The following is a 27,641-nucleotide window of genomic DNA, read 5'->3' on the forward strand; positions in this document are numbered from 1 at the left end:
GACACCACAACCATGAGGGGACCACAGCTGGTCCTTAACCATGGTGGCACCACCCCACCATCAGTTCCATGGTGACACCACAACCATGAGGGAACCACATCTGACCCTTAACCATGGTGGCACCACCACCCCACCACCAGTTCCACGGTGACACCACAACCACAAGGGGACAACATCTGGTCCAACACCACCCCACCACCAGTTCCACAGTGACACCACAACCATGAGGGGACCACAGCTGGTCCAACACCATGGTGGCACCACCCCACCACCAGTTCCATGGTGACACCACAACCACAAGGGGACCACACCTGGTCCAACACCGTGGTGGCACCACCACCCCACCACCAGTTCCACGGAGACACCACAACCACAAGGAGACAACATCTGACCCGTAGCCATGGTGGCACCACCACACCACCATCAGTTCTGTGGAGACACCACAACCACAAGAGGACAACATCAGACCCGTAGCCATGGTGGCACCACCACACCACCAGTTCCATGGTGACACCACAACCACGAGGAGACCACATCTGGTCCAACACCACCACACCATCAGTTCCATGGTGACACCACAACCACGAGAGGACCACATCTGACCCTTAGCCGTGGTGGCACCACCACCCCACCACCAGTTCCATGGAGACACCACAACCACAAGGAGACCACACCTGGTCCAACACCATGGTGGCACCACAGCTGCCCCAGAACCACGGCCACCACCACCACCACCCCGGCCCTCCCAGCCCCGTGGTGACACCGTGGCCTCTCACCGCCGTTGCAGATGGCGCTGGAGTCGAACCAGCAGCCGGCGTCGGTGGCCGGGCTGGAGCTGTGGGGCCAGTGGGGGCTGTGGCTACGGTAGCTGAGGCCGCGCGTGCCCGGCTCCAGCCCGTAGACCGCCCACAGGTGGTGGCCTTTGCCGTCCGTGTCCAGCACCACGTAGGGCACCGAGACGTCGCCGTCCTCGTCCACGGTGAAGGTCTGGCAGAAGCCCTGGAGCTGGAAGTCGCGGGCGTGGTCGGCCACGCTGGTGCCCATCACCCAGCGGCCGCTGCGGCGCGTGGCCTCCACCGCCGTGGCCAGGAAGTAGATGGAGTTGTAGATGGTGGAGAAGAGCGGGTGGACCTGGTTGGGGGGGACAGGTGGGACGTGGTGGGAGCCCCGGCGCGGTCAGGGGACACCGGTGGGTGGCACTGGGGTGGGGGTGGTGGCACTCGGAGGGGGAGGGGTGTGGTTGGGTTGCATTGGCCGTGGTCATTTCATGTTGGCCGTGGTCCAACTAAGATGGCCACGGTCACCTCACACTGGCCATGGTCATCTCCCACTGGCCATGGTCATCTCCCATTGGCCATGGGCATCTCACACTGGCCATGGTCAAGAAAGATGGTCATGGTCATCTCCCATTGGCCATGGTCAACAAAGATGGCCACAGTCATCTCCCATTGGCCATGGTCATCTCCCATTGGCCATGGTCATCTCCCACTGGCCATGGTCAACAAAGATGGTCATGGTCATCTCCCATTGGCCATGGTCATCTCCCATTGGCCATGGTCATCTCACACTGGCCATGGTCATCTCTCATTGGCCATGGTCATCTCCCATTGGCCTTGGTCATCTCCCATTGGCCATGGTCATTTCCACCCAACCCTCCAGAGATGCCCCAAACCCCTTGAGATGCCCCAAATGCCCCGAAGATACCCCAGAACCCCCTGGAGATGCCCTCAAACCCTCTCAAGGCACCCTCAACCCTCTTGAGATGTCCCCAACCCTCTTAAGATGCCCTCAAACCCCCTCGTGATGCCCTCAAACCCCCTTGAGATGCCCTCAAACCCCCTCGAGACAACCTCAAACCCCCTCGTGATGCCCTCAAACCCCCTCGTGATGCCCTCAAACCCTCTCAAGACACCCTCAACCCTCTTGAGATGCCCTCAAACCCCCTCGAGACAACCTCAAACCTCCTCGTGATGCCCTCAAACCCTCTCAAGACACCCTCAACCCTCTTGAGACACCCCCAAACCCCTCAAGACACCCCCAACCCCTCCAGGCACCGCCCAGACCCCTTCCAGACGTCCCCCAGCCCCACCTCTGTGGGGTCCAGGTTGGCGGGGACCTCGTAGGCCTTCTTGGCCTCCTCCAGGGCCTCGTGGAAGGAGGCGTCGGGCGAGTCGATGGTGATGGTCAGCACGGCGTCGTAGGCCAGGCGCAGCTTGGTGTTGTTGGCCAGCACCGGGTAGGGCACGCGGCGGTAGGGCAGCGCGAAGGTCAGCGCGTCGTACGGGATGAAGACGAAGGTCCCGTCCGTCATGCCCAGGTCCTCGGCCTTCTCCAGGAGAACCTTCTGCTCCCGCCCGCCCAGGAGCACGGAGTGCATGCACATCACCACCACTGCCAGGGGACACGGGGGCGATGGGGGTGGTGGCACCGGGCAGTGCCCCCCCCCGGATCCTCCCTGTGACGCGCCTGGACCTCATCCGGTCCATCATGTGTCCGTCTTCATCCCTCTGTCCATCCATCTGTCCATCCATCCATCATCCATCCATCTGTCCATCTGTCCATCCATCTGTCCATCCATCATTCATCCATCTGTCCATCCATCCATCCTTCATCCCTCTGTCCATCTGTCCATCCATCCATCATCCATCCATCTGTCCATCCATCTGTCCATCCATGCTTCATCCATCTGTCCATCCATCCATCCTTCATCCCTCTGTCCATCTGTCCATCCATCCATCATCCATCCATCTGTCCATCCATCTGTCCATCCATGCTTCATCCATCTGTCCATCCATCCATCCTTCATCCCTCTGTCCATCTGTCCATCCATCTGTCCATCCATCATCCATCCATCTGTCCATCCATGCTTCATCCATCCATCCATCATCCATCCTTCATCCCTCTGTCCATCTGTCCATCCATCTGTCCATCCATCATTCATCCATCTGTCCATCCATCCATCCTTCATCCCTCTGTCCATCTGTCCATCCATCTGTCCATCCATCATTCCTCTGTCCATCCATCTGTCCACCCATTCCTCATCTGTCCATCCATCCTTCATCTGTCCATCCATCCATCCATCCATCCATCCATCCATCCATCCCATGTCCACCATCTCCACCCATCCTTCATCTGTCCATCTGTCCATCCCATCCTGCATCCATCCATGGATTCCTCCCCCCATCCATCCTCAAACCCTTCCTCCTCCATCTCCATCCCTCCCTCCATGTCCATGTCCACCTCAATCCTCATCTCCACCTCCACCTCCATGTCCATCTCCATGTCCACCTCCACCTCCATGTTCATGTCCATCTCCACCTCCATCCCCACCTCCACCTCCGCCTCTACCTCCATCTCCATCTACACCCCTCTCTCCATCTCCACCTCCATGTCCATCTCCATCTTCACCTCCATCTCCATCTCCACCTCCATCTCCATCTCCACCTCCACCTCCATGTCCATGTTCATGTCCATCTACACCTCCATCTCCACCTCCACCTCTATCCCCATCTCCATCTCCACCTCCATGTCCATGTTCATATCCATCTCCACCTCCAACTCCATCTCCATCTCAATCCCCACCTCCACCCCTCTCTCCATCTCCATCTCCACCTCCACCTCCATCCCCACCTCCATGTTCATGTCCATCCCCACCTCTACCTCCATCTCCATCTACACCCCTCTCTCCATCTCCACCTCCATGTCCATGTCCATCTCCACCTCCATCTCCATCTCCACCTCCAACCTCCATCCCCACCTCCATCTCCATGTCCATGTTCATGTCCATGTCCATCTCCACCTCCATCCCTCTGTCCACCTCCACCTCCATGTCCATGTCCATCTCCACCTCCATCCCCACCTCCACCTCCACCCCTGTCCCTCCCGTCCCTCACCTCGCACCCCGTCCGCCCTCTGCACCCTCCTCAGCGCCTCCTCGGCCTCCTCCTCGTCCTCTCCGGCCACGGTGACCACGGTGACCGGCAGCCCCCTGGCCCTCAGCTCCCTGGCCAGCTCCTGCCCGGTGTCCACCCACAGATCCTGCGGCGCGGCCACCACGGCCACGTGCGCCCAGCGGAAATATCTCAGCACGGCGTGGAGGACGCCGGCCGGAGCGGGCAGGGGGTTGACCAGAGTGACCGCTCCGGCCGCGGCGCACGCCCAGGACACCAAGGGCTTGTTCCAGGCGGCGGCCAGTAGCCCGGCGGCGCCGCAGGCCGCGGGGTTGAGCGGGCCCACGATGGCGCTGCCGTAGCGCTCGGCGCTCAGCAGCCCGGCCACCGCCTGCGGCGTGGAGCAGGCCTCGGGCAGCACCACCGCGTCCCACCAGTAGCCCGCGGTCAGCGCCGCGTCGCGGTTGAGCCGCGCCACCGCCAGGCGCGAGGCCACCTCCGGCAGGGCCCGGGCCAGCAGCGGGTCACAGCTCCAGGGACCCAGCACGGCCACCTTGAAGGTGGCGGCCAGAGAGGGGCAGGGGAGGAGGAGGAGGAGGAGGAGGAGGAAGGGGATGGGGGACAGCAGGGGAGGCCACCGGGGGTGGTGGGACAGCAGCAGGAGAGGCAGGGGACAGGGGGGGACAAGGGGGGTGGTGGCACCGGGGGAGGTGGTGATGGTGGGGGAGACATGGGGGGTGTCTCTGTCATGGGGGGTGTCACCACCATGGGAGATGCCACCATAGGAGGTGTCACCATGGGAGGTGTCACCATGGGAGGTGTCACCATGGGAGATGCCACCACAGGAGATGCCACCATAGGAGGTGTCACCATGGGAGGTGTCTCTGTGGGAAGTGTCACTGTCATGGGAGGTGTCACCATCATGGTAGATGTCACCATGGGAGGTGTCACCACCATGGGAGATGCCACCATAGGAGGTGCCTCCATGGGAGGTGTCACTGTCATGGGAGGTGTCACCATGGGAGGTGTCACTGTCACCACCATGGGAGGTGTCACCACCATGGGAGGTGTCACCACAGGAGATGCCACCATAGGAGGTGTCTCTGTGGGAGGTGTCACCACCATGGGAGGTGTCACCATGGGAGGTGTCACTGTCATGGGAGGTGTCACCACCATGGGAGATGCCACCATAGGAGGTGTCTCCGTGGGAAGTGTCACTGTCATGGGAGGTGTCACCATCATGGGAGGTGTCACTGTGGGAGGTGTCACCACCATGGGAGGTGTCGCCATGGAAGGTGTCACCATGGGAGGTGTCACTGTCATGGGAGGTGTCACCATGGGAGATGCCACCACAGGAGATGCCACCACAGGAGGTGTCACCATGGGGGGTGTCACCACCATGGGAGATGCCACCATATGAGCTGTCATCATGGGAGGTGTCACTGTCACCATCATGGGAGGTGTCACCACAGGAGATGCCACCATAGGAGGTGTCTCTGTGGGAGGTGTCACCACAGGAGGTGTCACTGTCATGGGAGGTGTCACCATCATGGTAGATGTCACCATGGGAGGTGTCACCACCATGGGAGGTGTCGCCATGGAAGGTGTCACCGTCATGGGAGATGCCACCATAGGAGGTGTCTCCGTGGGAGGTGTCACCACAGGAGGTGTCACCACAGGAGGTGTCACCACAGGAGGTGTCACTGTGGGAGGTGTCACTGTGGGAGGTGTCTCTGTCATGGGAGGTGTCACCATGGGAGGTGCCAAACCCCTGGGAGACGTCACTGTGGGAGGTGCCACCACAGGAGGTGTCACCATCATGGCAGCTGTCACTGTTGGAGATGTCACTGTTGGAGATGTCACTGTGGGAAGTGACACCACAGGAAGTGTCACCATCATGGCAGGTGTCACTTTTAGAGATGTCCCTGTTGTAGATGCCGTCACCATTGGAGATGTCAAGGTGGGAGATGCCACCATGGGAGATGCCACCACTGTTGGAGGTGCCACCATGGGTGATGTCCCTTTTGGAGAAGCCACCATTGTGGGAGATGTCACTGAGGGAGGTGGCACCATTGGAGATGTCACCATTGGAGATGTCCCTGTTGGAGATGTCCCTGTTGGAGATGCCACCACTGTGGGAGGTGTCACCGTTGGAGATGCCACCATGGGAGACGTCACTATGGGAGGTGCCACCACTGTGGGAGATGTCCTTGTTGGAGGTGCCACCACAGGAGATGCCACCGTGGGATGCGATGCCACAGGAGGTGCCACCACCGTGGGAGATGTCACTGTTGGAGATGTCACTGTTGGAGATGCCACCATGGGAGATGCCACCACTGTGAGAGGTGTCACCATTGGAGATGCCACCACAGGAGGAGATGTCACTGTTGGAGATGTCACCATTGGAGATGCCACCATTGGAGATGCCACCATTGGAGATGCCACCGCAGTGGGAGATGTCACTGTTGGAGATGTCACCATTGGAGATGCCACCACAGCGGGAAATGTCCTTGTTGGAGATGTCACCATTGGAGATGTCACTGCTGGAGATGTCACCACCACGGGAAGTGCCATCATGGCGGGTCATGACATGAGAGGTGCCACCACCGTGGAAAACGTCATTGTGGCTGATGTCACCCTGGGAGATGCCACCACTGGGTGTGCCACCATGGGAAGTGACACTTTTGGAGATGTCACCGTGGGAGGTGGTGGCACAAGAGGTGTCACCACCACTGGAGATGTCACCGTGGGAGATGAAGCCGTGAGAGGAGCCACCACCATGGGAAGTGCCATCACCGTGAGAAACGTCACTGTGGGAGATGTCACCTCTGCAGGTGCCACCGTGGGAGATGCCACCACGAGAGATGATGCCATGAGCAGAGCCACCAACACGGGGGTGGCCACCGTGGGAATTGTCACCACCAGAGATGTCACCACCCTGGGAGTTGTCACCGTGCCAGGAGATGCCACCATGGCAGAAGCCACCAGAAGAAGAGTCCCCATGAGAGGAGATGCCACCGTGGGAGATGACGCCATGGGAGGTGACACCACTGTGGGAAAGGTCCCTGTGGGAGGTGCCACCGTAGGAGATGCCACCACAGCTGGAGATGTCACAGCGGGCAATGTCACTGTGGGAGGTGCCACCACCATGGGAGGTGATGCCATGGGAGATGCCACCACTCTTGGAGATGTCACTGTAGGAAATGTCACCAACAGAGATGATGCCACCACAATGGGAGGTGCCACCATGGGAGACGACGCCATGGAAGGTGCCACCACTCTTGGAGATACCACCAAGGGAGGTGATGCCATGGGAGATGCCACCATGGGAGATGCCACCATGGGAGATGCCACCACCATTGGAGATGCCACCGTGGGAGATGCCACCACTCTTGGAAATGTCACTGTAGGAAATGTCACCATGGGAGATGATGCCACCACAATGGGAGGTGCCACCGTGAGAGGTGATGCCATGGGAGATGCCACCACTCTTGGAGATGTCACTGTAGGAAATGTCACCAACGGAGATGATGCCACCACCATGGGAGGTGCCACCACTCTTGGAGATGCCACCAAGGAAGATGCCGCCATGGGAGGTGATGCCATGGGAGATGCCACCACCATTGGAGATGCCACCATGGGAGATGCCACCATGGGAGATGCCACCACTCTTGGAGATGTCACTGTAGGAAATGTCACCACAGGAGATGACGCCACCACTGTGGGAGATGCCACCACCATTGGAGATGCCACCACTCTTGGAGATGCCGCCATGGGAGGTGATGCCATGGGAGATGCCACCACTCTTGGAAATGTCACTGTAGGAAATGTCACCATGGGAGATGATGCCACCACCATGGGAGGTGCCACCATGGGAGACGATGCCATGGGAGATGCCACCATGGGAGACGACGCCATGGGAGATGCCACCATGGGAGACGACGCCATGGGAGATGCCACCATGGGAGATGACGCCATGGGAGATGCCACCACCATTGGAGATGCCACCGTGGGAGATGCCACCACTCTTGGAAATGTCACCGTGGGAAATATCACCACAGGAGATGATGCCACCACCATGGGAGGTGCCACCATGGGAGGTGATGCCATGGGAGATGCCACCACCGTTGGAGCCGTCACTGTTGCAGGTGCCACCTCCATGGGCGGTGCCACCACAAGATGTCCCGGTGTCACCACAGGATGTCCCAGTGCCACCGCAGGATGTCCCGGTGTCACCACAGAAGGTCCCGGTGCCACAGCAGAAGGTCCCAGTGCCACCAGGGGCGGTGTCACCACAGGATGTCCCGGTGCCACCAGGGGCGGTGTCACCGCAGGATGTCCCGGTGCCACCACAGAAGGTCCCGGTGCCACCAGGGGCGGTGTCACCGCAGGATGTCCCGGTGCCACCACAGAAGGTCCCGGTGCCACCACAGAAGGTCCCGGTGCCACCAGGGGCGGTGTCACCACAGGATGTCCCGGTGCCACCACAGAAGGTCCCGGTGCCACCAGGGGCGGTGTCCCTGCTGTCCCCAGCCCTGTCCCCTCGGGGCCGCATGTCCAGGCCGTGCCCGGGGGGGTCCCTCAGGCCCTGGGGTGGCCGGAGGTGTCCGGAGATGTCACCATGGTCACCGCGGGGGTCACCTGGGGACACACAGGGGTCACTGCGGGGTCACCGGAGTGGGGGAGGGGTCACTGGGGGGGTCCCGGCCCCGTTTCCGCTTCCGGGAAGGGGGGGGAGGGGAGGGAGGGGGGGAGGGGAGGGAGGGGGGGGGAGGGGGGAGGGGATGAGCCGGCCCTGCCCCTCCCCCCCCCCCGTTCCCATCATCCCCCGCGGTAATCCCGGGGGGGGGAGGGGAGGGGTTAAACCCGGGATAATCCCCGCCCCTCCCCCACCCCCATCCCGGGCGGGGCCACGTGAGGGAGAGACGGGGGGGGGAGGGGACACGGGGACACCTGGGGGGGACACACCTGGAGAGGTGACACACCTGGAGAGGGGACACCTGGGGAGGGGACACACCTGGGACACACCTGGGGAGGGGACACACCTGGAGAGGTGACACACCTGGGATGGGGACACACCTGGGGAGGGGACACGGGGACACACCTGGGACACACCTGGGGAGGGGACACACCTGGAGAGGGGACACACCTGGAGGGGACACCTGGGGAGGGGACACACCTGGAGGGGACACACCTGGGACACACCTGGGGAGGGGACACACCTGGAGGGGACACGGGGACACCTGGGGAGGTGACACACCTTGGGAGGGGACACAGCTGAAGGGGACACACCTGGAGGGGACACGGGGACACCTGGGGGGGACACGGGGACACACCTGGAGGTGACACACCTTGGGGGGGGGGACACGGGGACACACCTGGAGAGGGGACACACCTGGAGAGGGGACACACCTGGAGGGGACACGGGGACACCTGGGGGGGACATGGGGACACACCTGGAGGGGACACGGGGACACCTGGGGGGACACGGGGACACACCTGGAGGGGACACACCTGGAGAGGGGACACACCTGGGATGGGGACACGGGGACACACCTGGGACACACCTGGAGGGAACACGGGGACACCTGCAGGGGACACACCTGGGGAGGTGACACACCTGGAGGGGACACACCTGGAGGGGACACACCTGGAGGGGACACACCTGTGGGTGGACACACCTGGGACACACCTGGAGGGGACACACCTGGAGGGGACACACCTGCGGGTGGACACACCTGGGACACACCTGGAGGGGACACACCTGGGACACCCCCCGGTGTCACATCCTGGTGTCACCCTCACCTGGTGCAACCCCCACCCCCCGAACCCCCAGCCGGTGTCACCTGGGCCCAGGGTCACCTGTGTGACACCCCCAGCGTCACCTGTGTGACACCCCCAGGGCCACCTGTGTGACACCCCCAGTGTCACCTGTGTGACACCCCCAGGGCCACCTGTCTGTCCTGTGTCACCTGTGCCAGGTGTCCCCTGTCCCGCCGTCCGTCTGTCCCTCCCACGTGTACCCCCTGGCCTGGTGTCACCAGTGCCAGGTGTGCCAGGTGTGCCAGGTGTCCCCTATCCCCGGTGTCCCCTATCCCCGGTGTCCCCTGTCCCCGGTGTCCCCTGTCCCGCCGTCCGTCCGTCCCTCCCCGTGTCCCCCCTGGCCCGGTGTCACCTGTGCCAGGTGTGCCAGGTGTCCCCTATCCCAGGTGTCCCCTGTCTCCCCTGTCCCAGGTGTCTCCGGTGTCCCCTGTCCCCGGTGTCCCCTATCCCAGGTGTCCCAGGTGTCCCAGGTGTCCCCGGTGTCCCCTGTCCCCGGTGTCCCCTGTCCCAGGTGTCCCAGGTGTCCCCTGTCCCCGGTGTCCCAGGTGTCCCCTGTCCCAGGTGTCCCAGGTGTCCCAGGTGTCCCCTGTCCCCGGTGTCCCCTGTCCCAGGTGTCCCAGGTGTCCCCTGTCCCCGGTGTCCCAGGTGTCCCCTGTCCCAGGTGTCCCAGGTGTCCCCGGTGTCCCCTGTCCCCGGTGTCCCAGGTGTCCCCTGTCCCAGGTGTCCCAGGTGTCCCCTGTCCCAGGTGTCCCAGGTGTCCCAGGTGTCCCCTGTCCCAGGTGTCCCAGGTGTTCCCTGTCCCGCCGTCCGTCTGTCCCTCCCCGTGTCCCCCCTGGCCCGGTGTCACCTGTGCCAGGTGTGCCAGGTGTCCCCTATCCCAGGTGTCCCCGGTGTCCCCTGTCCCCAGTGTCCCAGGTGTCCCCGGTGTCCCCTGTCCCCGGTGTCCCCTGTCCCAGGTGTCCCAGGTGTCCCCTGTCCCCGGTGTCCCCTGTCCCCGGTGTCCCCTGTCCCAGGTGTCCCAGGTGTCCCCAGTGTCCCAGGTGTCCCCGGTGTCCCCTGTCCCCGGTGTCCCCTGTCCCAGGTGTCCCCTGTCCCAGGTGTCCCCAGTGTCCCAGGTGTCCCCTGTCCCGCCGTCCGTCTGTCCCTCCCCATGTCCCCCCTGTCCCGGTGTCACCTCTGTCCCCGGCCAGGCCCCGCCCTAATCCCGCCCGGTTATTCCGGGATCATCCCCGGGCCAGGCGCGTCACCTGCGCGTCACCTGCGCGTCACCTGGACGTCACCTGGACGTCACCTGGACGTCACCTGCACGTGGTGCCCGCGGCACGCGGCAGCCGCCAGTGACACCTGGGAAATGTCACCTGGGAAATGTCACCTGAGAAATGTCACCTGGGAAATGTCACCTGGGAAATGTCACCTGGGAAATGTCACCTGGGAAACGTCACCTGTCACCCATCAAATGTCACCTGGGAAACGTCACCTGGGAAATGTCACCTGGGAAATGTCACCTGTCACCCATCAAATGTCACCTGGGAAATGTCACCTGGGAAATGTCACCTGGGAAATGTCACCCTTCACCTGGCACCTGTCAAATGTCGCCTGTCAAATGTCAACCATTAAATGTTACCTGGGACACCTGGACCTGTCACATCTGGACCTGTCACACCTGTCCTGTCACACTGTGTCACACCTGCCCATGTCACACCTGTCCCCGTCACACCTGTCACTGTCACATCTGTCCTGTCACACCTGTGTCACACCTGTCCTGTCACACCTGTCCTGTCACACCTGTCCTGTCACACCTGTCCCTGTCACACCTGGACCTGTCACATCTGGACCTGTCACACCTGTCCTGTCACACCTGTGTCACACCTGTCCTGTCACACATGTCACACCTGTGTCACACCTGTCCCTGTCACACCTGTCCCTGTCACACCTGTCCTGTCACACCTGAACCTGTCACACCTGGACCTGTCACACCTGGACCTGTCACACCTGGATCTGTCACACCTGTCCTGTCACACCTGGACCTGTCACACCTGGATCTGTCACACCTGTCCTGTCACACCTGGACCTGTCACACCTGTCCTGTCACACCTGTCACACCTGTCCTGTCACACCTGTCCTGTCACACCTGGATCTGTCACACCTGGATCTGTCACACCTGTCCTGTCACACCTGTCCTGTCACACCTGGATCTGTCACACCTGTCCCTGTCACACCTGTCCTGTCACACCTGTCCTGTCACACCTGGACCTGTCACACCTGTCCTGTCACACCTGTCCTGTCACACCTGGACCTGTCACACCTGTCCTGTCACACCTGTCCTGTCACACCTGGACCTGTCACACCTGTCCTGTCACACCTGTCCTGTCACACCTGTGTCACACCTGGACCTGTCACACCTGTCGTGTCACACCTGTCCCTGTCACACCTGTCCCTGTCACACCTGGACCTGTCACACCTGGACCTGTCACACCTGGACCTGTCACACCTGTCCTGTCACACCTGTCCCCTCACACCTGTCCTGTCACACCTGTGTCACACCTGAGTCACACCTGTCCTGTCACACCTGTCCTGTCACACCTGTCCTGTCACACCTGTCCCCTCACACCTGTCCTGTCACACCTGTGTCACACCTGAGTTACACCTGTCCCTGTCACACCTGTCCCTGTCACACCTGTCCCCTCACACCTGTCACACCTGTCACACCTGTCCTGTCCCACCTGTCCCAGGGTACCCAACACCCCTCCAGTCCCCCCAGTGCCCCAAAGGGACCCCCAGGTGTGGGGGAGGGGTCCCAGGTGTGTGGGGGAGGGGTCCCAGGTGGGGGGGGGAGGGGTCTCAGGTGTGGGGGAGGGGTCTCAGGTGTGGGGGAGGGGTCCCAGGTGGTGGGGGAGGGGTCTCAGGTGTGGGGGAGGGGTCCCAGGTGTGGGGGAGGGGTCTCAGGTGTGGGGGAGGGGTCCCAGGTGTGGGGGAGGGGTCCCAGGTGTGGGGGGAGGGGTCCCAGGTGTGGGGGAGGGGTCACCCCAAAACCCCCAAAGGGACCCCAAAAATCCCGAATTTGGTGGGGGGGGTTAATTAGGGAGGGGTCCCTTAATTAAACGGGTCCCTTAATTAGGGAGGGGTCCCTTAATTGGGGTCTCTTAATTAGGGAGGGGTCCCTTAATTAAACGTGTCCCTTAATTAGGGAGGGGTCCCTTAATTAAACGTGTCCCTTAATTAGGGAGGGGTCCCTTAATTGGGATCTCTTAATTAGGGAGGGGTCCCTTAATTAAACGGATCCCTTAATTGGCTGTCCCTTAATTGGGGTCTCTTAATTAGGGAGGGGTCCCTTAATTAAACGGGTCCCTTAATTAGGGAGGGGTCCCTTAATTGGGGTCTCTTAATTAGGAAAGGGTCCCTTAATTAAACGGGTCCCTTAATTGGCTGTCCCTTAATTGGGGTCTCTTAATTAGGGAGGGGTCCCTTAATTAAAGGGGTCGCTTAATTGGGGGTCCCTTAATAAGAGAGGAATCTCTTCATTAAAGGGGTGCCTTAATTAAAGGGGTGCCTTAATTAGGGAGAATCCCTTCATTAAAGGGGTCCCTTAATTGGGGTCTCTTAATTAGTGAGGAATCCCTTAATTACAGGGGTCCCTTAATTACAGGGGTCCCTTAATTAAAAGGGTCCCTTAATTAAACGGGTCCCTTAATTGGGGATCTCTTCATTAAAGGAGTCCTTTAATTAGGAAAGGGCTCCTTAATTGGGAGAGTCCTTTAATTAAAGGGGCCCCATAATTAGACAGAGATCCCTTAATTGGAGGAGCCCCTTAATTGGAGGGGTCCCTTAATTGGGGATGCCCTAATTAAAGAGGTCCCTTAATGATGTGGGAGGGGGTCCTTAATTGGGGGGGGTCCCTTAATTGGGGGTCTCTTAATTGGGGGGGTCCCATAATTGGGGAAGGGTCCCTTAATTAGGGGAGCCCCTTAATTGGGGGGGTCCCTTAATTGGGGGGGGTCCTTAATTGGGGGGGGTCCTTAATTGGGGGGGTCCCTTAATTGTGGGGGTCCCTTAATTGGGGGGGGGGTCCCTTAATTGGGGGGGGGTCCCTTAATTGGGGGGGGTCCCTTAATTGGGGGGGGCTTTAATTGGGGGTCTCTTAATTGGGGGGGTCTCTTAATTGGGGGGGGTCCCTTAATTGGGGGGGTCCCTTAATTGGGGGGGGGGGTCTCTTAATTGGGGCGAGGTCCCTTAATTGGGGGGGGGGTCCCTTAATTACCCCGGTGGGGGCAGGGATTGGGGGGGGGGGGTCCTCACCTGGTGGGGGGAGGGGGCGGGGTTTGGGGGGGGGGGCGTCTCTTACCTGTCCGGGGGGTCCGGGGGGGTCCCGGGGGTGATTTGGGGTCTCGGGGGGGGTCCCGGGAGGGGTCCCGAGTGGGGGTTGGGAGGGTTTGGGGGTCCCGGGGGGGGTTTGGGGGTCCCGGAGGGGTGGTTGGGAGGGATTTGGGGGTCCCGGGGGGGTCCCAGGTGGGGGCTGGGAGGGGTCTGGGGGTCCTGGGTGGGGTCTGGGGGTCCCGGGTGGGATTTGGGGGTCCCGGGGGGGTCCCGGGTGGGGTTTGGGGGTCCCGGGTGGGGGTTGGGAGGGATTTGGGGGGTCCCGGGTGGGGTCTAAGGGTTCCGGGTGGGGGTTGGGGGGTCCCGGGGGGGTCCCGGGTGGGGTTTGGGGGTCCCGGGGGTGATTTGGGGTCTCGGGGGGGGTCCTGAGTGGGGGTTGGGAAGGATTTGGGGGGTCCCGGGTGGAGTTTGAGGGTCCCGGGTGGGATTTGGGGGTCCCGGGTGGGATTTGGGGGTCCCGGGGGGTGGGGGTTGGGAGGGTTTGGGGGTCCCGGGGGAGTCCCGGGTGGGGTCTGGGGGTCCCGGGTGGGGTCTGGGGGTCCCGGGGGGGTCCCGGGTGGGGTTTGGGGGTCCCGGGGGGGTCCTGAGTGGGGGTTGGGAAGGATTTGGGGGGTCCCGGGTGGAGTTTGAGGGTCCCGGGTGGGGGTTGGGAGGGATTTGGGGGTCCCGGGGGGGTCCCGGGTGGGGTTGGGGGGTCCCGGGTGGGGTTTGGGGGTCCCGGGGGAGTCCCGGGGGGGTCCCGGGTGGGGTTTGGGGGTCCCGGGTGGGGTCCTGAGTGGGGGTTGGGAAGGATTTGGGGGGTCCCGGGTGGAGTTTGAGGGTCCCGGGTGGGGGTTGGGAGGGATTTGGGGGTCCCGGGGGGGTCCCGGGTGGGGTCTGGGGGTCCCGGGGGGTCCCGGGGGGGTCCGGGGGGGTCGCAGCGCTGCCCCCAGGGAGCCCCGGAGCCGCCGTCGCTCCTGTGCGGCCGCCGCGGGGGGAGGGGCGCGGGGGGGGGGCCCCCTAATCCCCCCCTCCCCTCCCCCACCCCCCCCCCCGTTAATCCGATTTGTCCCCGGGGGTGGGGGGAGGGGCGGGGAGGTGACACGGGGGACACGGGGACACGGGGGGGGGGGGGACACCCGTGGGGGGAGGGGCTTTGGGGGGGGGGGGACATTGGGGGGGTCCCTGGGGGTCTTGGGAGGGGTGGGGGGGACACGGGGGGGACATTGGGGGGGGTCCCTGTGGGGGAGGGGACTTGGGGGGGGGCTTTGGGATTTGGGGGGGTCTGGGGGGGCTTTGGGGGGGGCTCTGATGGGTGGGGGGGGACATTTGGGGGACCCTCGGGGGGGCTCTGGGACATTGGGGGGGGCTTTGGGATGTGGGGGGGACACTCGGGGGGTCTGGGGTGACTCTGGGGGGGCTCCGATGGTTTGGGGGGGCTCTGGGGGGGTCAGAGGTGACCCTGGGGGGCTCTGGGGGGCTCTGATGGGTGGGGGGGAGATTTGGGGGACACTGGGGGGGCCTGGGGGGTCTGGGGTGACCCTGGGGGGGGTCTGGGGGGGCTCTGATGGGTGGGAGGGGACATTTGGGGGTCTCTGGGGGGGCTCTGGGTGGGCTCTGATAGGTGGGGGGGAGAGTTGGGGGGACCCTGGGGGGGTCTGGGGCGTCTGAGCGGACCCTGGGGGTGTCTGGGGTCTCTGGGGGGGGTCTGGGGGGGTCTCTGGGATGTCGGGGGGACCCTGGGGGGTTCTCTGGGATGTCGGGGGGGGGTCACGGGGACCCTTTTGGGGGTGAATTGGGGGTTGGGCACCGCCCGGGAGCCCCCCAAGGGGTGGGGGAGGGGCTCGGGGGGATTCGGGGACCCCAAAACGGGAGCGAGGCCACGCCCACCGGACCGGAGCTGTCAATCAAAGCGAGACCACGCCCCCTCAACCCATGACCACGCCCCTTTCCGCTCCTTATATGGCGCGTGCCCGTCTGTGGGGTGGCCACGCCCACCGGCCCGGAGCTGTCAATCAACGCGAAACCACGCCCCTCTCCCCGTGACCACGCCCCTTTCGCTCCTTATATGGAACATGCCCATATATGGAATGGCCACGCCCACTCGGGGGCGGGGTCAGGGCGGCTCCGCCATGTTGGGTTTGGGCGGAAGCGGAAGTGACGTCACAGAAAGCGCGGGGCGGGCGGAAGTGGGAGCGGCGGGAAGGGGTGAGCGGGAACTGGGGAAACTGGGATGGACTGGGATGGGATTGGGGGAACTGGGATGGACTGGGGGGAACTGGGAGGGACTGGGATGGACTGGGATGGGATTGGGGGGAACTGGGGGGGACTGGGAGGGACTGGGATGGGATTGGGGGGAACTGGGATGGACTGGGGGGGACTGAGAGGGAACTGGGGGTGACTGGGATGGACTGGGGGGGGACTGGGATGGACTGGGATGGGATTGGGGGAGAACTGGGGGGGACTGGGATGGGACTGGGGGGGAAACTGAGGGGAACTGGGATGGACTGGGGGGAACTGGGATGGACTGGGATGGGATTGGGGGGGAACTGGGAGGGACTGGGATGGACTGGGATGGGACTGGGATGGACTGGGGGGAACTGGGAGGGAACTGGGGGCAACTGGGAGGGAACTGGGAGAGTCTGGGATGAACTGGGATGGACTGGGAGCCCTTTACTGGGTATACTGGGAACGCTGGGAGCCACTGGGATTGCTGGCACTGGTCCGTACTGGTCTGTACTGGTCTGTGCTGCTTTATACTGGTTTATACTGGTTTATACTGGTCTGTACTGCTTTATACTGGTTTATACTGGTTTATACTGGTTTATACTGGCTTATACTGGTTTATACTGGTCATACTGGTCTGTACTGGTTTATACTGGTTTATACTGGTCTGTACTGGTTTATACTGGGAGCCCTGGCTGGATCTGGGGGCTCCCCCTGGAATTTTCTGGATCCTCTGGAATTCCTGGACCCTCCCCCCCCCCCTCCCCCCCCCCCAATCCCGATTTTGGTCTCTTCCAAAATTCCCAAAAATTCCCAAAATTCCCCAAAATTTTGGGCTCCCTCTGGAATTCCGGGCCCCTCCCCCTCCCTTTCCCAGAATTTTTTGGGATTTCCCAAAATTCCGGAATTTCGGGCGTTTTTTGGGATCCTCTGGAATTTTTGGGGCTTCCCCCCCCCCCCCCCTTTAAATTTTGGTTTCTCCCAAAAATATTTTTCCCCATTCCCGGAATTTTTTGGGCTCTTCCTTTGGATTTGGGGATCCCAAAAAATTTTTTTTGGAGACCCCAAATTTTTTGGGATCCCTCTGGAATTTTTTGGGGATTTTTCCATCAATTTTAGGCTCTCCTGGGATGAAAATTTGGGTTAAAATCTGATTTTTTTCCCTTTTCCCTCAGGAATTCCTCCCCATTCCCAGAATTTTTTTGGGCTCTCCTGTTGGATTTTGGGCTCCCAAATTTTTTGGGATCCTCTGGAATTTTTTGGGATCCTCTGGAATTTTTTTGGGGATTTTTCCCATCAATTTTGGGCTTCCTTGGGTTGAAAATTTGGGTTAAAATCTGATTTTTTTTCCCTTTTCCCACAGGAATTCCTCCCCATTCCCGGAATTTTTGGGATCTCCAAATCCCAAATTTTTTTGGGATCCCTCTGGAATTTTTTGGGATCCCTCTGGAATTTTTGGGGGATTTTTCCCATCAATTTTGAGCTCCCTGGGATGAAAATTTGGGTTAAAATCTGATTTTTTTCCCCTTTTTCCTCAGGAATTCCTCCCCCATTCCTGGAATTTTTGGGATCTCCAAATCCCAATTTTTTTTGGGATCCCTCTGGAATTTTTTGGGATCCTCTGGAATTTTTGGGGGATTTTTCCCATCAATTTTGAGCTCCCAGGGATGAAAATTTTGGGTTAAAATCTGATTTTTTTCCCTTTTCCCCCAGGAATTCCTCCCCCATTCCCAAGAATTTTTGGGATCTCCCTTTGGATTTGGGGATCCCAAATTTTTGGAGTGGATTTTTTGGGATCCCTCTGGAATTTTTTGGGATCCCTCTGGAATTTTTTGGGGATTTTCCCATCAATTTTGGGCTCCCCTGGGATGAAAATTTTGGGTTAAAATCTGATTTTTTTCCCCTTTTTTCCACAGGAATTTTCCCCCCATTCCCAGAATTTTTTGGGCTCTTCCTTTGGATTTGGGGATCCCAAATTTTTTGGGATCCCTCTGGAATTTTTTGGGATCCCTCTGGAATTTTTTGGGATCCCTCTGGAATTTTTTGGGTTTTTCCCATCAATTTTGAGCTCCCTGGGATGAAAATTTTGGTTTAAAATCTGATTTTTTTCCCCATTTCCCTCAGGAATTCCTCCCCCATTCCCGGAATTTTTGGGATCTCCAAATCCCAAATTTTTTGGGATCCTCTGGAATTTTTTGGGATCCCTCTGGAATTTTTGGGCTTCCTGGGTTGAAAATTTGGGTTAAAATCTGATTTTTTTCCCTTTTCCCACAGGAATTTTCCCCCCATTCCTGGAATTTTTTGGATTTGGAGATCCCAAATTTTTTGGGATCCTCTGGAATTTTTTGGGATTTTCCCCCTCAATTTTGGGCTTCCTTGGGTTGAAAATTCGGGTTAAAATCTGATTTTTTCCCCCTTTTCCCTCCAGAATTTTTCCCCCCATTCCCAGAATTTTTGGGATCTCCAATCCCAAATTTTTTGGGATCCCTCTGGAATTTTTTGGGATCCTCTGGAATTTTTTGGGGGATTTTTCCCCTCAATTTTGGGCTCCCTGGGATGAAAATTTTGGGTTTAAATCTGATTTTTTCCCCTTTTCCCACAGGAATTTTTCCCCCATTCCTGGAATTTTTGGATTTGGAGATCCCAAATTTTTTGGGATCCCTCTGGAATTTTTGGGATTTTTCCCATCAATTTTGGGCTTCCTTGGGTTGAAAATTTTGGGTTAAAATCTGATTTTTTTCCCTTTTCCCACAGGAATTTCTCCCCCATTCCCGGAATTTTTTGGGATCTCCAAATCCCAAATTTTTTGGGATCCTCTGGAATTTTTGGGCTTCCTTGGGTTGGAAATTTGGGTTAAAATCTGATTTTTTCCCCTTTTCCCACAGGAATTCCTCCCCCATTCCCAGAATTTTTTGGGCTCTCCCTTTGGATTTGGGAATCCCAAAATTTTTTGGGATTTTGGGGTGATTTTGGGGAATTTTGGGGGGATCCATGACCATCCACAATCTCTACATCTTCGACCGGGGCGGCTCCTGCCTCTTCTACAGCGAATGGCACCGGAGGAGACCCCCGGGAATCCCCCAGGAGGAGGTTTGGGAAAGGAATTCCGGAAAATTCCGGGGAACTTCGGGAATTTTGGGGAATTTCTGGGAAATTTCGGGAGTTTCTGGGAAATTTCAGGATTTTATTTTGAATTTTTGGGAATTTTCAGGAATTTTTTTTTAATTTTTGGGAATTTTCAGGATTTTTTTTTTTTAATTTTTGGGAATTTTTAGGATTTTTTTTTTTAATTTTTGGGAATTTTTGGGAATTTTCAGGATTTTTTTTGAATTTTTTGGAATTTTTAGGATTTTTTTTTTTTAATTTTGGGTAATTTTTGGGAATTTTCAGGATTTTTTTTTAATTTTTTGGAATTTTCAGGACTTTTTTTTTAATTTTTGGGAATTTTTGGGAATTTTTGGGAATTTTCAGGATTTTTATTTTAATTTTCAGGAATTTTTGGGAATTTTCAGGATTTTTTTTTTAAATTTTTTTTTTGTGAATTTTTGGGAATTTTCAGGATTTTTTTTTAATTTTTGGGAATTTTTGGGAATTTTCAGGAATTTTTTTTGAATTTTTGGGAATTTCCAGGATTTTTTTTTTGGGAATTTTTGGGAATTTTTGGGAATTTTCAGGATTTTTTTTTTAATTTTCAGGAATTTTTGGGAATTTTCAGAATTTTTTTTAATTTTTGGGAATTTTTGGGAATTTTTAGGATTTTTATTTTGAATTTTTGTGAATTTTTGGGAATTTCCAGGATTTTATTTTGAATTTTCGGGAATTTTTGGGAATTTTGGGGGGCTCTGATGGGGATTTGGGAGGGAATTTTAGATTTTTTTTTCCAGGTTTGGTTTGGGAAATTTGTGAATTTTTGGGAATTCTTGGGGAAATTGGGAATTTTGGGGTTTTTGGAAGGATTTTGGGGGGAAATTGGGATTTTTTGGGGGGATTTTGGAATTTTTTGGGAGGATTTGGGGGTTGGAATTTGGGAGTTTTGGGGAATTTTGGGGAATTTTAGGGAGATTTCAGGAATTTGGGGGGGATTTGGGGAATTTTTGGGAATTTTTTTGATTTTTGGGAATTTTTTTGATTTTTTTTGAATTTTTGGGAATTTTTGGGAATTTTTTGGATTTTCGGGAATTTTTTTTGAATTTTTGGGAATTTTTTTGAATTTTTGGGAATTTTTTTGAATTTTTGGGAATTTTTTTGAATTTTGGGGACTTTTTGGGAATTTGGGAGAATTTGGAATAATTTTGGGGGGATTTTGGGAATTTTTGGGGGAGAATTCGTGAATTTTGAGGGGATTTTGGGCTTTGGGATGGGGAATTTGGGGAAATTTTGGGAACTGGGAGTTTGGAAGTCTGGAAATTCTCCCAAAATCCCCCAAATTTTCCCAAATTTTCCCAAATTCCCAGGAATTCAAGCTGATGTTTGGGATGCTCTTCTCGCTCCGCTCCTTCGTGGCCAAGATGAGCCCCACGGACATGTATCCGAAAAATTCGGGATTTGGGATCCCAAAAATCCCTGGGAAATCCCAAAAAATGGGATCAGATCACAAAAATCCTCAGGAAATCTCAAAAATGGGATCAGATCCCAAAAATCCCCAGGAAATCCCAAAAAACCGGGATCAGATCCCAAAAATCCCTGGGAAATCCCAAAAAATTCGGGATTTGGGATCCCAAAAATCCCCAGGAAATCCCAAAAAATGGGATCAGATCCCAAAAATCCCCGGGAAATTCCCAAAAACCGGGATCAGATCCCAAAAATCCCCGGGAGATCCCAAAAATGGGATCAGATCCCAAAAATCCCCGGGAAATCCCAAAAAACCGGGATCAGATCCCAAAAATCCCTGGGAAATCCCAAAAATGGGATCAGATCCCAAAAAATGGGGGATGGGGGGATCCTGGATGAGGATTTGGGGGGATTTTGGGGGAATTTTGGGAGGAATTTGGGTTTTTTGGGAGGAATTTGGGTTTTTTGGGGGGAATTTTGGGAGGAATTTGGGTTTTTGGGGGGAATTTTGGGAGGAATTTGGGTTTTTTTGGGGGGAATTTTGGGAGGAATTTGGGTTTTTGGGGGGAATTTTGGGAGGAATTTGTGTTTTTGGGGGGGAATTTTGGGGGAATTTTGGGAATTTTGGGAGGAATTTGGGTTTTTTGGGGGGAATTTTGGGAGGAATTTGGGTTTTTGGGAGGAATTTGGGTTTTTGGGGGAAATTTTGGGGGGAATTTGGGTTTTTTGGGAGGAATTTGGGTTTTTGGGGGAAATTTTGGGGGGAATTTGGGTTTTTTGGGGGGAATTTGGGTTTTTGGGGGGATTTTGGGGGAATTTTGGGAATTTTGGGAGGAATTTGGGTTTTTTGGGGGGAATTTTGGGAGGAATTTGGGTTTTTTGGGAGGAATTTGGGTTTTTTGGGAGGAATTTGGGTTTTTTTGGGGGAATTTTTGGAGGAATTTGGGTTTTTTGGGGGGAATTTGGGTTTTTTGGGGGAATTTTGGGAGGAATTTGGGTTTTTTGGGGGGATTTTGGGAGGAATTTGGGTTTTTTGGGAGGAATTTGGGTTTTTTTGGGGGAATTTTGGGAGGAATTTGGGTTTTTTGGGGGGAATTTTGGGAGGAATTTGGGTTTTTTTGGGGATCTTTGGATTCCCCCGGAGCTTCAGCCGATCCCAAAAAATTCCAGGGGGGGTCCTAAAAAAATCTGGGATGGGGGAGAGGAGGAATCCCAAAAAATCCCGAGGGATTCGGGGATTTTGGGGGAAGATTTTGGGAATTTGGGGGAATTTGGGGTCTGGGAGAATCCCGAGGGTTTGGGGACCCTCTGGAATTTGGGGATTTGGGGAATTTTGGGAAATTTGGGGAATTTTGGCATTTTGGAGAGCACCAAACCTTCGAGATTTGGGGCAGATTTGGGGCAGATTTGGGGCGATTTTGAAGCGGATTTCGGGGTCTGGGGGTGGCTCTGGTGGCTGGAGGCGATTCCCTGGGATTGGTGGAGCGGGGAATTTTGGGGAATTTTGGGAAATTTTAGGAATTTTGGGAATTTTGGCGTTTTGGAGAGCGCCAAACCTTCAAGATTTGGGGCAGATTTTGGGCAGATTTGGGGCAGATTTGGGGCGATTTTGAAGCAGATTTTGGGGTCTGAGGGTGGCTCTGGTGGCTGGAGGTGAATCCCCGGATGAGGGGGGCGAGGAATTTTGGGAATTTGGGAATTTTGGGAATTCCACATTTTGGAGAGCGCCAAACCTTCGAGATTTTGGGCAGATTTGGGGCAGATTTGGGGCAGATTTGGGGCGATTTTGAAACGGATTTCGGGGTCTGGGGGTGGCTCTGGTGGCTGGAGGCGAATCCCTGGGATTGGTGGGGTGGGGAATTTTGGGAATTTTGGGAATTTGGGGAATTTTGGGAATTTGGGGAATTTGGGGAATTTTTGGGAAAATTGGCATTTTGGAGAGCGCCAAACTTTCAAGATTCGGGGCAGATTTGGGGCAGATTTGGGGCGGTTTTGAAGCAGATTTCGGGGTCTGGAGGTGGCTCTGGCGGCTGGAGGCGATTCCCTGGGATTGGTGGGGTGGGGAATTTGGGGAATTTTGGGAATTTGGGGAATTTTGGGAATTTTTGGGAATTTTGGGAATTTCTGGGAATTTTTGGGAATTTTGGAGAGCACCAAACCTTCGAGATTTGGGGCAGATTTGGGGCAGATTTGGGGCAGATTTGGGGCGATTTTGAAGCAGATTTTGGGGTCTGGGGGTGGCTCTGGAGGCTGGAGGCGATTCCCTGGGATTGGGGGGGTGGGGAATTTTGGGAATTTTGGGAATTTTGGGAATGTTGGGAAATTTGGTGTTTGGAGAGCGCCAAACCGAGATTCGGGGCAGATTTTGGGCAGATTTGGGGCGATTTTGAAGCGGATTTCGGGGTCTGGGGGTGGCTCTGGTGGCTGGAGGCGAATCCCCAGGATGGGGGGGGGGCGAGGAATTTTGGGAGTTTTGGGAATTTTGGGAATTTTGGGAATTTTTGGGAAAATTGGCATTTTGGAGAGCGCCAAACCTTCAAGATTCGGGGCAGATTTTGGGCAGATTTGGGGCAGATTTGGGGCGATTTTGAAGCGGATTTTGGGGTCTGGGGGTGGCTCTGGTGGCTGGAGGCGAATCCCCGGGATTGGTGGGGTGGGGAATTTTGGGAATTTGGGGAATTTTGGGAATTTGGGGGATTTTGGGGAATTTTTGGGAATTTTGGAGAGCGCCAAACCTTCAAGATTTGGGGCAGATTTGGGGCGATTTTGAAGCGGATTTTGGGGTCTGGAGGTGGCTCTGGTGGCTGGGGGCGATTCCCTGGGATTGGTGGGGTGGGGAATTTTGGGGAATTTTGGGAATTTTGGGAATTTGGGAATTTTGGCATTTTGGAGAGCGCCAAACCTTCGAGATTTGGGGCAGATTTGGGGCAGATTTGGGGCGATTTTGAAGCAGATTTTGGGGTCTGGGGGTGGCTCTGGTGGCTGGAGGTGATTCCCTGGGATTGGGGGGGTGGGGAATTTTGGGAATTTTGGGAATTTTGGGAATGTTGGGAAATTTGGTGTTTGGAGAGCGCCAAACCGAGATTCGGGGCAGATTTGGGGCAGATTTTGGGCAGATTTTGGGCAGATTTGGGGCGATTTTGAAGCAGATTTTGGGGTCTGGGGGTGGCTCTGGCGGCTGGAGGCGATTCCCTGGGGTTGGTGGGGTGGGGAATTTTGGGAATTTTGGGAATTTTGGGAATTTTTGGGAAATTTGGTGTTTGGAGAGCGCCAAACCTTCGAGATTTTGGGCAGATTTTGGGCAGATTTTGGGCGATTTTGAAGCGGATTTTGGGGTCTGGGGGTGGCTCTGGTGGCTGGAGGCGATTCCCTGGGATTGGGGGGGCGGGAATTTTGGGAATTTTGGGGAATTTTGGGAATTTTGGCGTTTTGGAGAGCACCAAACCTTCGAGATTCGGGGCAGATTTTGGGCAGATTTTGGGCAGATTTGGGGCGATTTTGAAGCGGATTTTGGGGTCTGGGGGTGGCTCTGGTGGCTGGAGGCGATTCCCTGGGATTGGTGGGGGCGGGGAATTTTGGGGAATTTTGGGGAATTTTGGGAATTTTTGGGAATTCCACGTTTTGGAGAGCGCCAAACCTTCAAGATTTGGGGCAGATTTTGGGCAGATTTGGGGCGATTTTGAAGCGGATTTCGGGGTCTGGGGGTGGCTCTGGCAGCTGGAGGCGATTCCCTGGGATTGGTGGGGTGGGGAGTTTGGGGAATTTTGGGGATTTTGGGAATTTTTTGGCTCCTTAGCGCGCAGGCGGGACGGGTTCGTGTCGTTCCACACCAGCAAGTACCGGCTGCATTACCTGGAGACGCCCTCGGGGCTGCGCCTGGTGCTCAACACCGACCTGGGCGTGCCCAGCGCCCGCGAGGCGCTGCAGCACATCTACAGCAACGTGAGCGCCCCAATCCCCAAATTCCGGACCCAAATCCCAAAATTCCGGACCCAAATCCCGAAATCCCGGCCCCAAAATTCCCGGTGGAAGCGCCAAAATCCACCCTGGGAGCAGCGGGATCGACTGGGTCTCAAATTCCTGATCCTGCTCCCAAAAACTGCCCCAAATCCCAAAATTTGTGCTCCAATGAATCTGAATCCCAAAATTTGAGCCCTAAAAGCCCCAAATTCTCAAATTTTGGCCTCGAATCCCAAAAATTCCAGCCCCAAAATTCTCGGTGGAAGCGCCAAAATCCGCCCCGGGAGCAGCGGGATCGATCCAGGTCTCAAAGTCCTGATCCTGCTCCCAAAAACTGCCCCAAATCCCAAAATTTGTGCTCCAAAGAATCTGAATCACAAAATTTGAACCCCGAAAGCCCCAAATTCTCAAATTCTGGACATAATTCCCAAAATTCCGGCCCCAGAATTCCCGGCGGAAGCACCAAAATCCGCCCCGGGAGCAGCGGGATTGATCCAGGTCTCAAATTCCTGATTCTGCTCCCAAAAACTGCCCCAAATCCCAAAATTTGTGCTCTGAAGAACCTGAATCCCAAAATTTGGACCCTAAAAGCCCCAAATCCTCAAATTCTGGACCCAAATCCCAAAATCCCGGCCCCAAAATTCCCGGTGGAAGCGCCAAAATCCGCCCCGGGAGCACCGGGATAGACCCGGGTCTCAAATTCCTGATTCTACTCCCAAAAACTGCCCCAAATCCCAAAATTTGTGCTCTGAAGAACCTGAATCCCAAAATTTGAGCCCTAAAATCCCCAAATCCGGGAATTCCAGACCTGAATCCCAGAAATTCCAGCCCCAAAATTCCCGGCGGAAGCGCCAAAATCCACCCCGAGAGCGCCAGGATCGATCCAGGTCTCAAATTCCTGATCCTGCTCCCAAAAACTGCCCCAAATCCCAAAATTTGTGCTCCAAAGAATCTGAATCCCCAAATTTGAGCCTGGAAAACCCCAGATCCTCAAATTTTGGCCTCGAATCCCAAAAATCCCAGCCCCAAAATTCCCGGCGGAAGCGTCAAAATCCACCCCAGGAGCGCCGGGATCGACCCGGGTCTCAAATTCCTGATCCTGCTCCCAAAAACTGCCCCAAATCCCAAAATTTGTGCTCTGAAGAACCTGAATCTCCAAATTTGAGCCCTAAAAGCCCCAAATCCTCAAATTTTGGCCTCAAATCCCAAAAATTCCGGCCCCAAAATTCCCGGTGGAAGCGCCAAAATCCACCCTGGGAGCGCTGGGATCGATCCAGGTCTCAAATTCTTGATCCTGCTCCCAAAAACTGCCCCAGATCCCCCCTTGGAACCCCAAATTTCAACCCCAAAGGATCAGAATCCCAAAATTGGAGCTGTAAAACCCCAAATCTCCAAATTTTTGGGACTTTCCTGCAAAATCCAGGGATTTTTCCCAAAAATAGTGGGATTTCTCCCAAAGTAATGTGATTTTTCACAAAATAACGTGATTTTCCAGCAGAATAATGTGGTTTTCCCCCAAATTCTGGGGATTTCCCCCCAAAATAATGGAGTTTTCCACAAAATAATGGGATTTTCCCCCAAAATCTGGGGATTTTTCCCAAAAAGAACGGGATTTTCCCCAAAATAATGTCATTTTCCATAAAATAATGGGATTTTCCCACAGAATAATGCTGTTTTTCCCCAAAATCTGGGGATTTTACCCCAGATTCTGGGGATTTCTCCCCAAAATCCGGGGATTTTTCCCAAAATCTGTTTTTTTTCCCCCAGCTTTTCGTGGAGTTGGTGGTGAAGAACCCCCTGTGCCCCCCCCGGGCCCCCGTGCAGAGCCTCCTGTTCCGGCAGCGCCTCGACGCCTTCGTCCGCAGCCTGCCCTACTTCGGGCCCCGAAATCCCAACAACTGACCCCGAAATCCCAATAAATGACCCCGAAATCCCAATAAATGACCCCAAAATCTCCATCAGCGCCCCCAAAAACCCCAAAATCCCAATGGAGACACCAAAATCCCAATAAATGACCCCAAAATCTCTGTACAGACCCCAAAATCCCAATGGAGACCCCAAAATCCCAATAACTGACCCCAAAATCTGCATCAGCGACCCCAAAAACCCCAAAATCCCAATAGAGACCCCAAAATCTCAATAACTGACCCCAAAATCCCAATAATTGAACCCAAAATCTCTGTACAGACCCCGAAATTCCAATAAATGACCCCAAAAAACCCCAAAATCCCAATAACTGACCCCAAAATCCCAATAAATGACCCCAAAATCCCAACAATTGACCCCAAATTCCCATAAATGACCCCAAAATCCCAACAATTGACCCCAAAATCTCCATTGGCACCCCCAAAAACCCCAAAATCCCAATAAATGACCCCAAAATCCCAATAATTGAACCCAAAATCCCAATAATTGAACCCAAAATCCCAATAACTGACCCAAAATCCCAATAAATGACCCCAAAATCCCAATAATTGAACCCAAAATCCCAATAATTGAACCCAAAATCTCCATTGGCAACCCCAAAAACCCCAAAATCCCAATAACTGACCCCAAAATCCCAATAAATGACCCCAAATCCCAATAAATGACCCCAAAATCCCAATAAATGACCCCAAAAAACCCCAAAATCCCAACAATTGACCCCAAAATTCCCAAATCCCAATCCCGGAGGATTCATCAGGGCCCTGCCCTACTTGGAGCCCCAAAATCCTAAAAAATGACCCCAAAATTTTGATTGACAGCCCCAAAAAACCCCAAAATCCCCCCCAAGTTCCTTTTTTGGGAGTTGATCCCTAATTTAAATAAATTTGCATAAAACCTTTTTTGGTCATTGGG

At 55.7% G+C, this 27,641-nt stretch overlaps 2 protein-coding genes across 4 annotated transcripts in view; one reads left to right on the top strand and one right to left on the bottom strand.

The window, feature by feature from the left end:
* GUCY2D (guanylate cyclase 2D, retinal) overlaps positions 1-4,524 on the bottom strand; it is a gene marked incomplete at its 5' end in the record, with an annotated part of 30,771 nt that extends 26,247 nt beyond the window's left edge. Inside the window, 3 exons of the mRNA XM_058828450.1 lie at positions 777-1,131; positions 2,090-2,391; positions 3,894-4,524. Coding sequence (XP_058684433.1) covers positions 777-1,131; positions 2,090-2,391; positions 3,894-4,524 — 1,288 coding nt within the window. The remainder of the gene's footprint in view (positions 1-776; positions 1,132-2,089; positions 2,392-3,893) is intronic.
* Positions 4,525-16,257: 11,733 nt separating this feature from the next.
* Positions 16,258-27,629, top strand: LOC131574060 (trafficking protein particle complex subunit 1-like). Of its 3 annotated transcripts, XM_058828446.1 has the most exons (6): positions 16,258-16,275; positions 18,480-18,489; positions 19,277-19,382; positions 20,747-20,817; positions 24,647-24,785; positions 26,571-27,629. In XM_058828446.1, the coding sequence occupies exons 3-6, from the start codon at positions 19,284-19,286 to the stop codon at positions 26,703-26,705; spliced, it is 444 nt and encodes a 147-aa protein (XP_058684429.1). In that variant the 5' UTR covers positions 16,258-16,275; positions 18,480-18,489; positions 19,277-19,283; the 3' UTR covers positions 26,706-27,629. The 3 variants fall into 3 exon arrangements, with proteins under 3 accessions (XP_058684429.1, XP_058684428.1, XP_058684427.1); XM_058828445.1 differs by lacking the exons at positions 16,258-16,275; positions 18,480-18,489 and adding an exon at positions 18,790-18,793; XM_058828444.1 differs by lacking the exons at positions 16,258-16,275; positions 18,480-18,489 and having other exon boundaries at positions 19,171-19,382.
* Positions 27,630-27,641: the final 12 nt, after the last annotated feature.

The sequence above is a fragment of the Poecile atricapillus genome (genome assembly GCF_030490865.1).
Source record: "Poecile atricapillus isolate bPoeAtr1 chromosome 36 unlocalized genomic scaffold, bPoeAtr1.hap1 SUPER_36_unloc_1, whole genome shotgun sequence".
NCBI lineage: Eukaryota > Metazoa > Chordata > Aves > Passeriformes > Paridae > Poecile > Poecile atricapillus.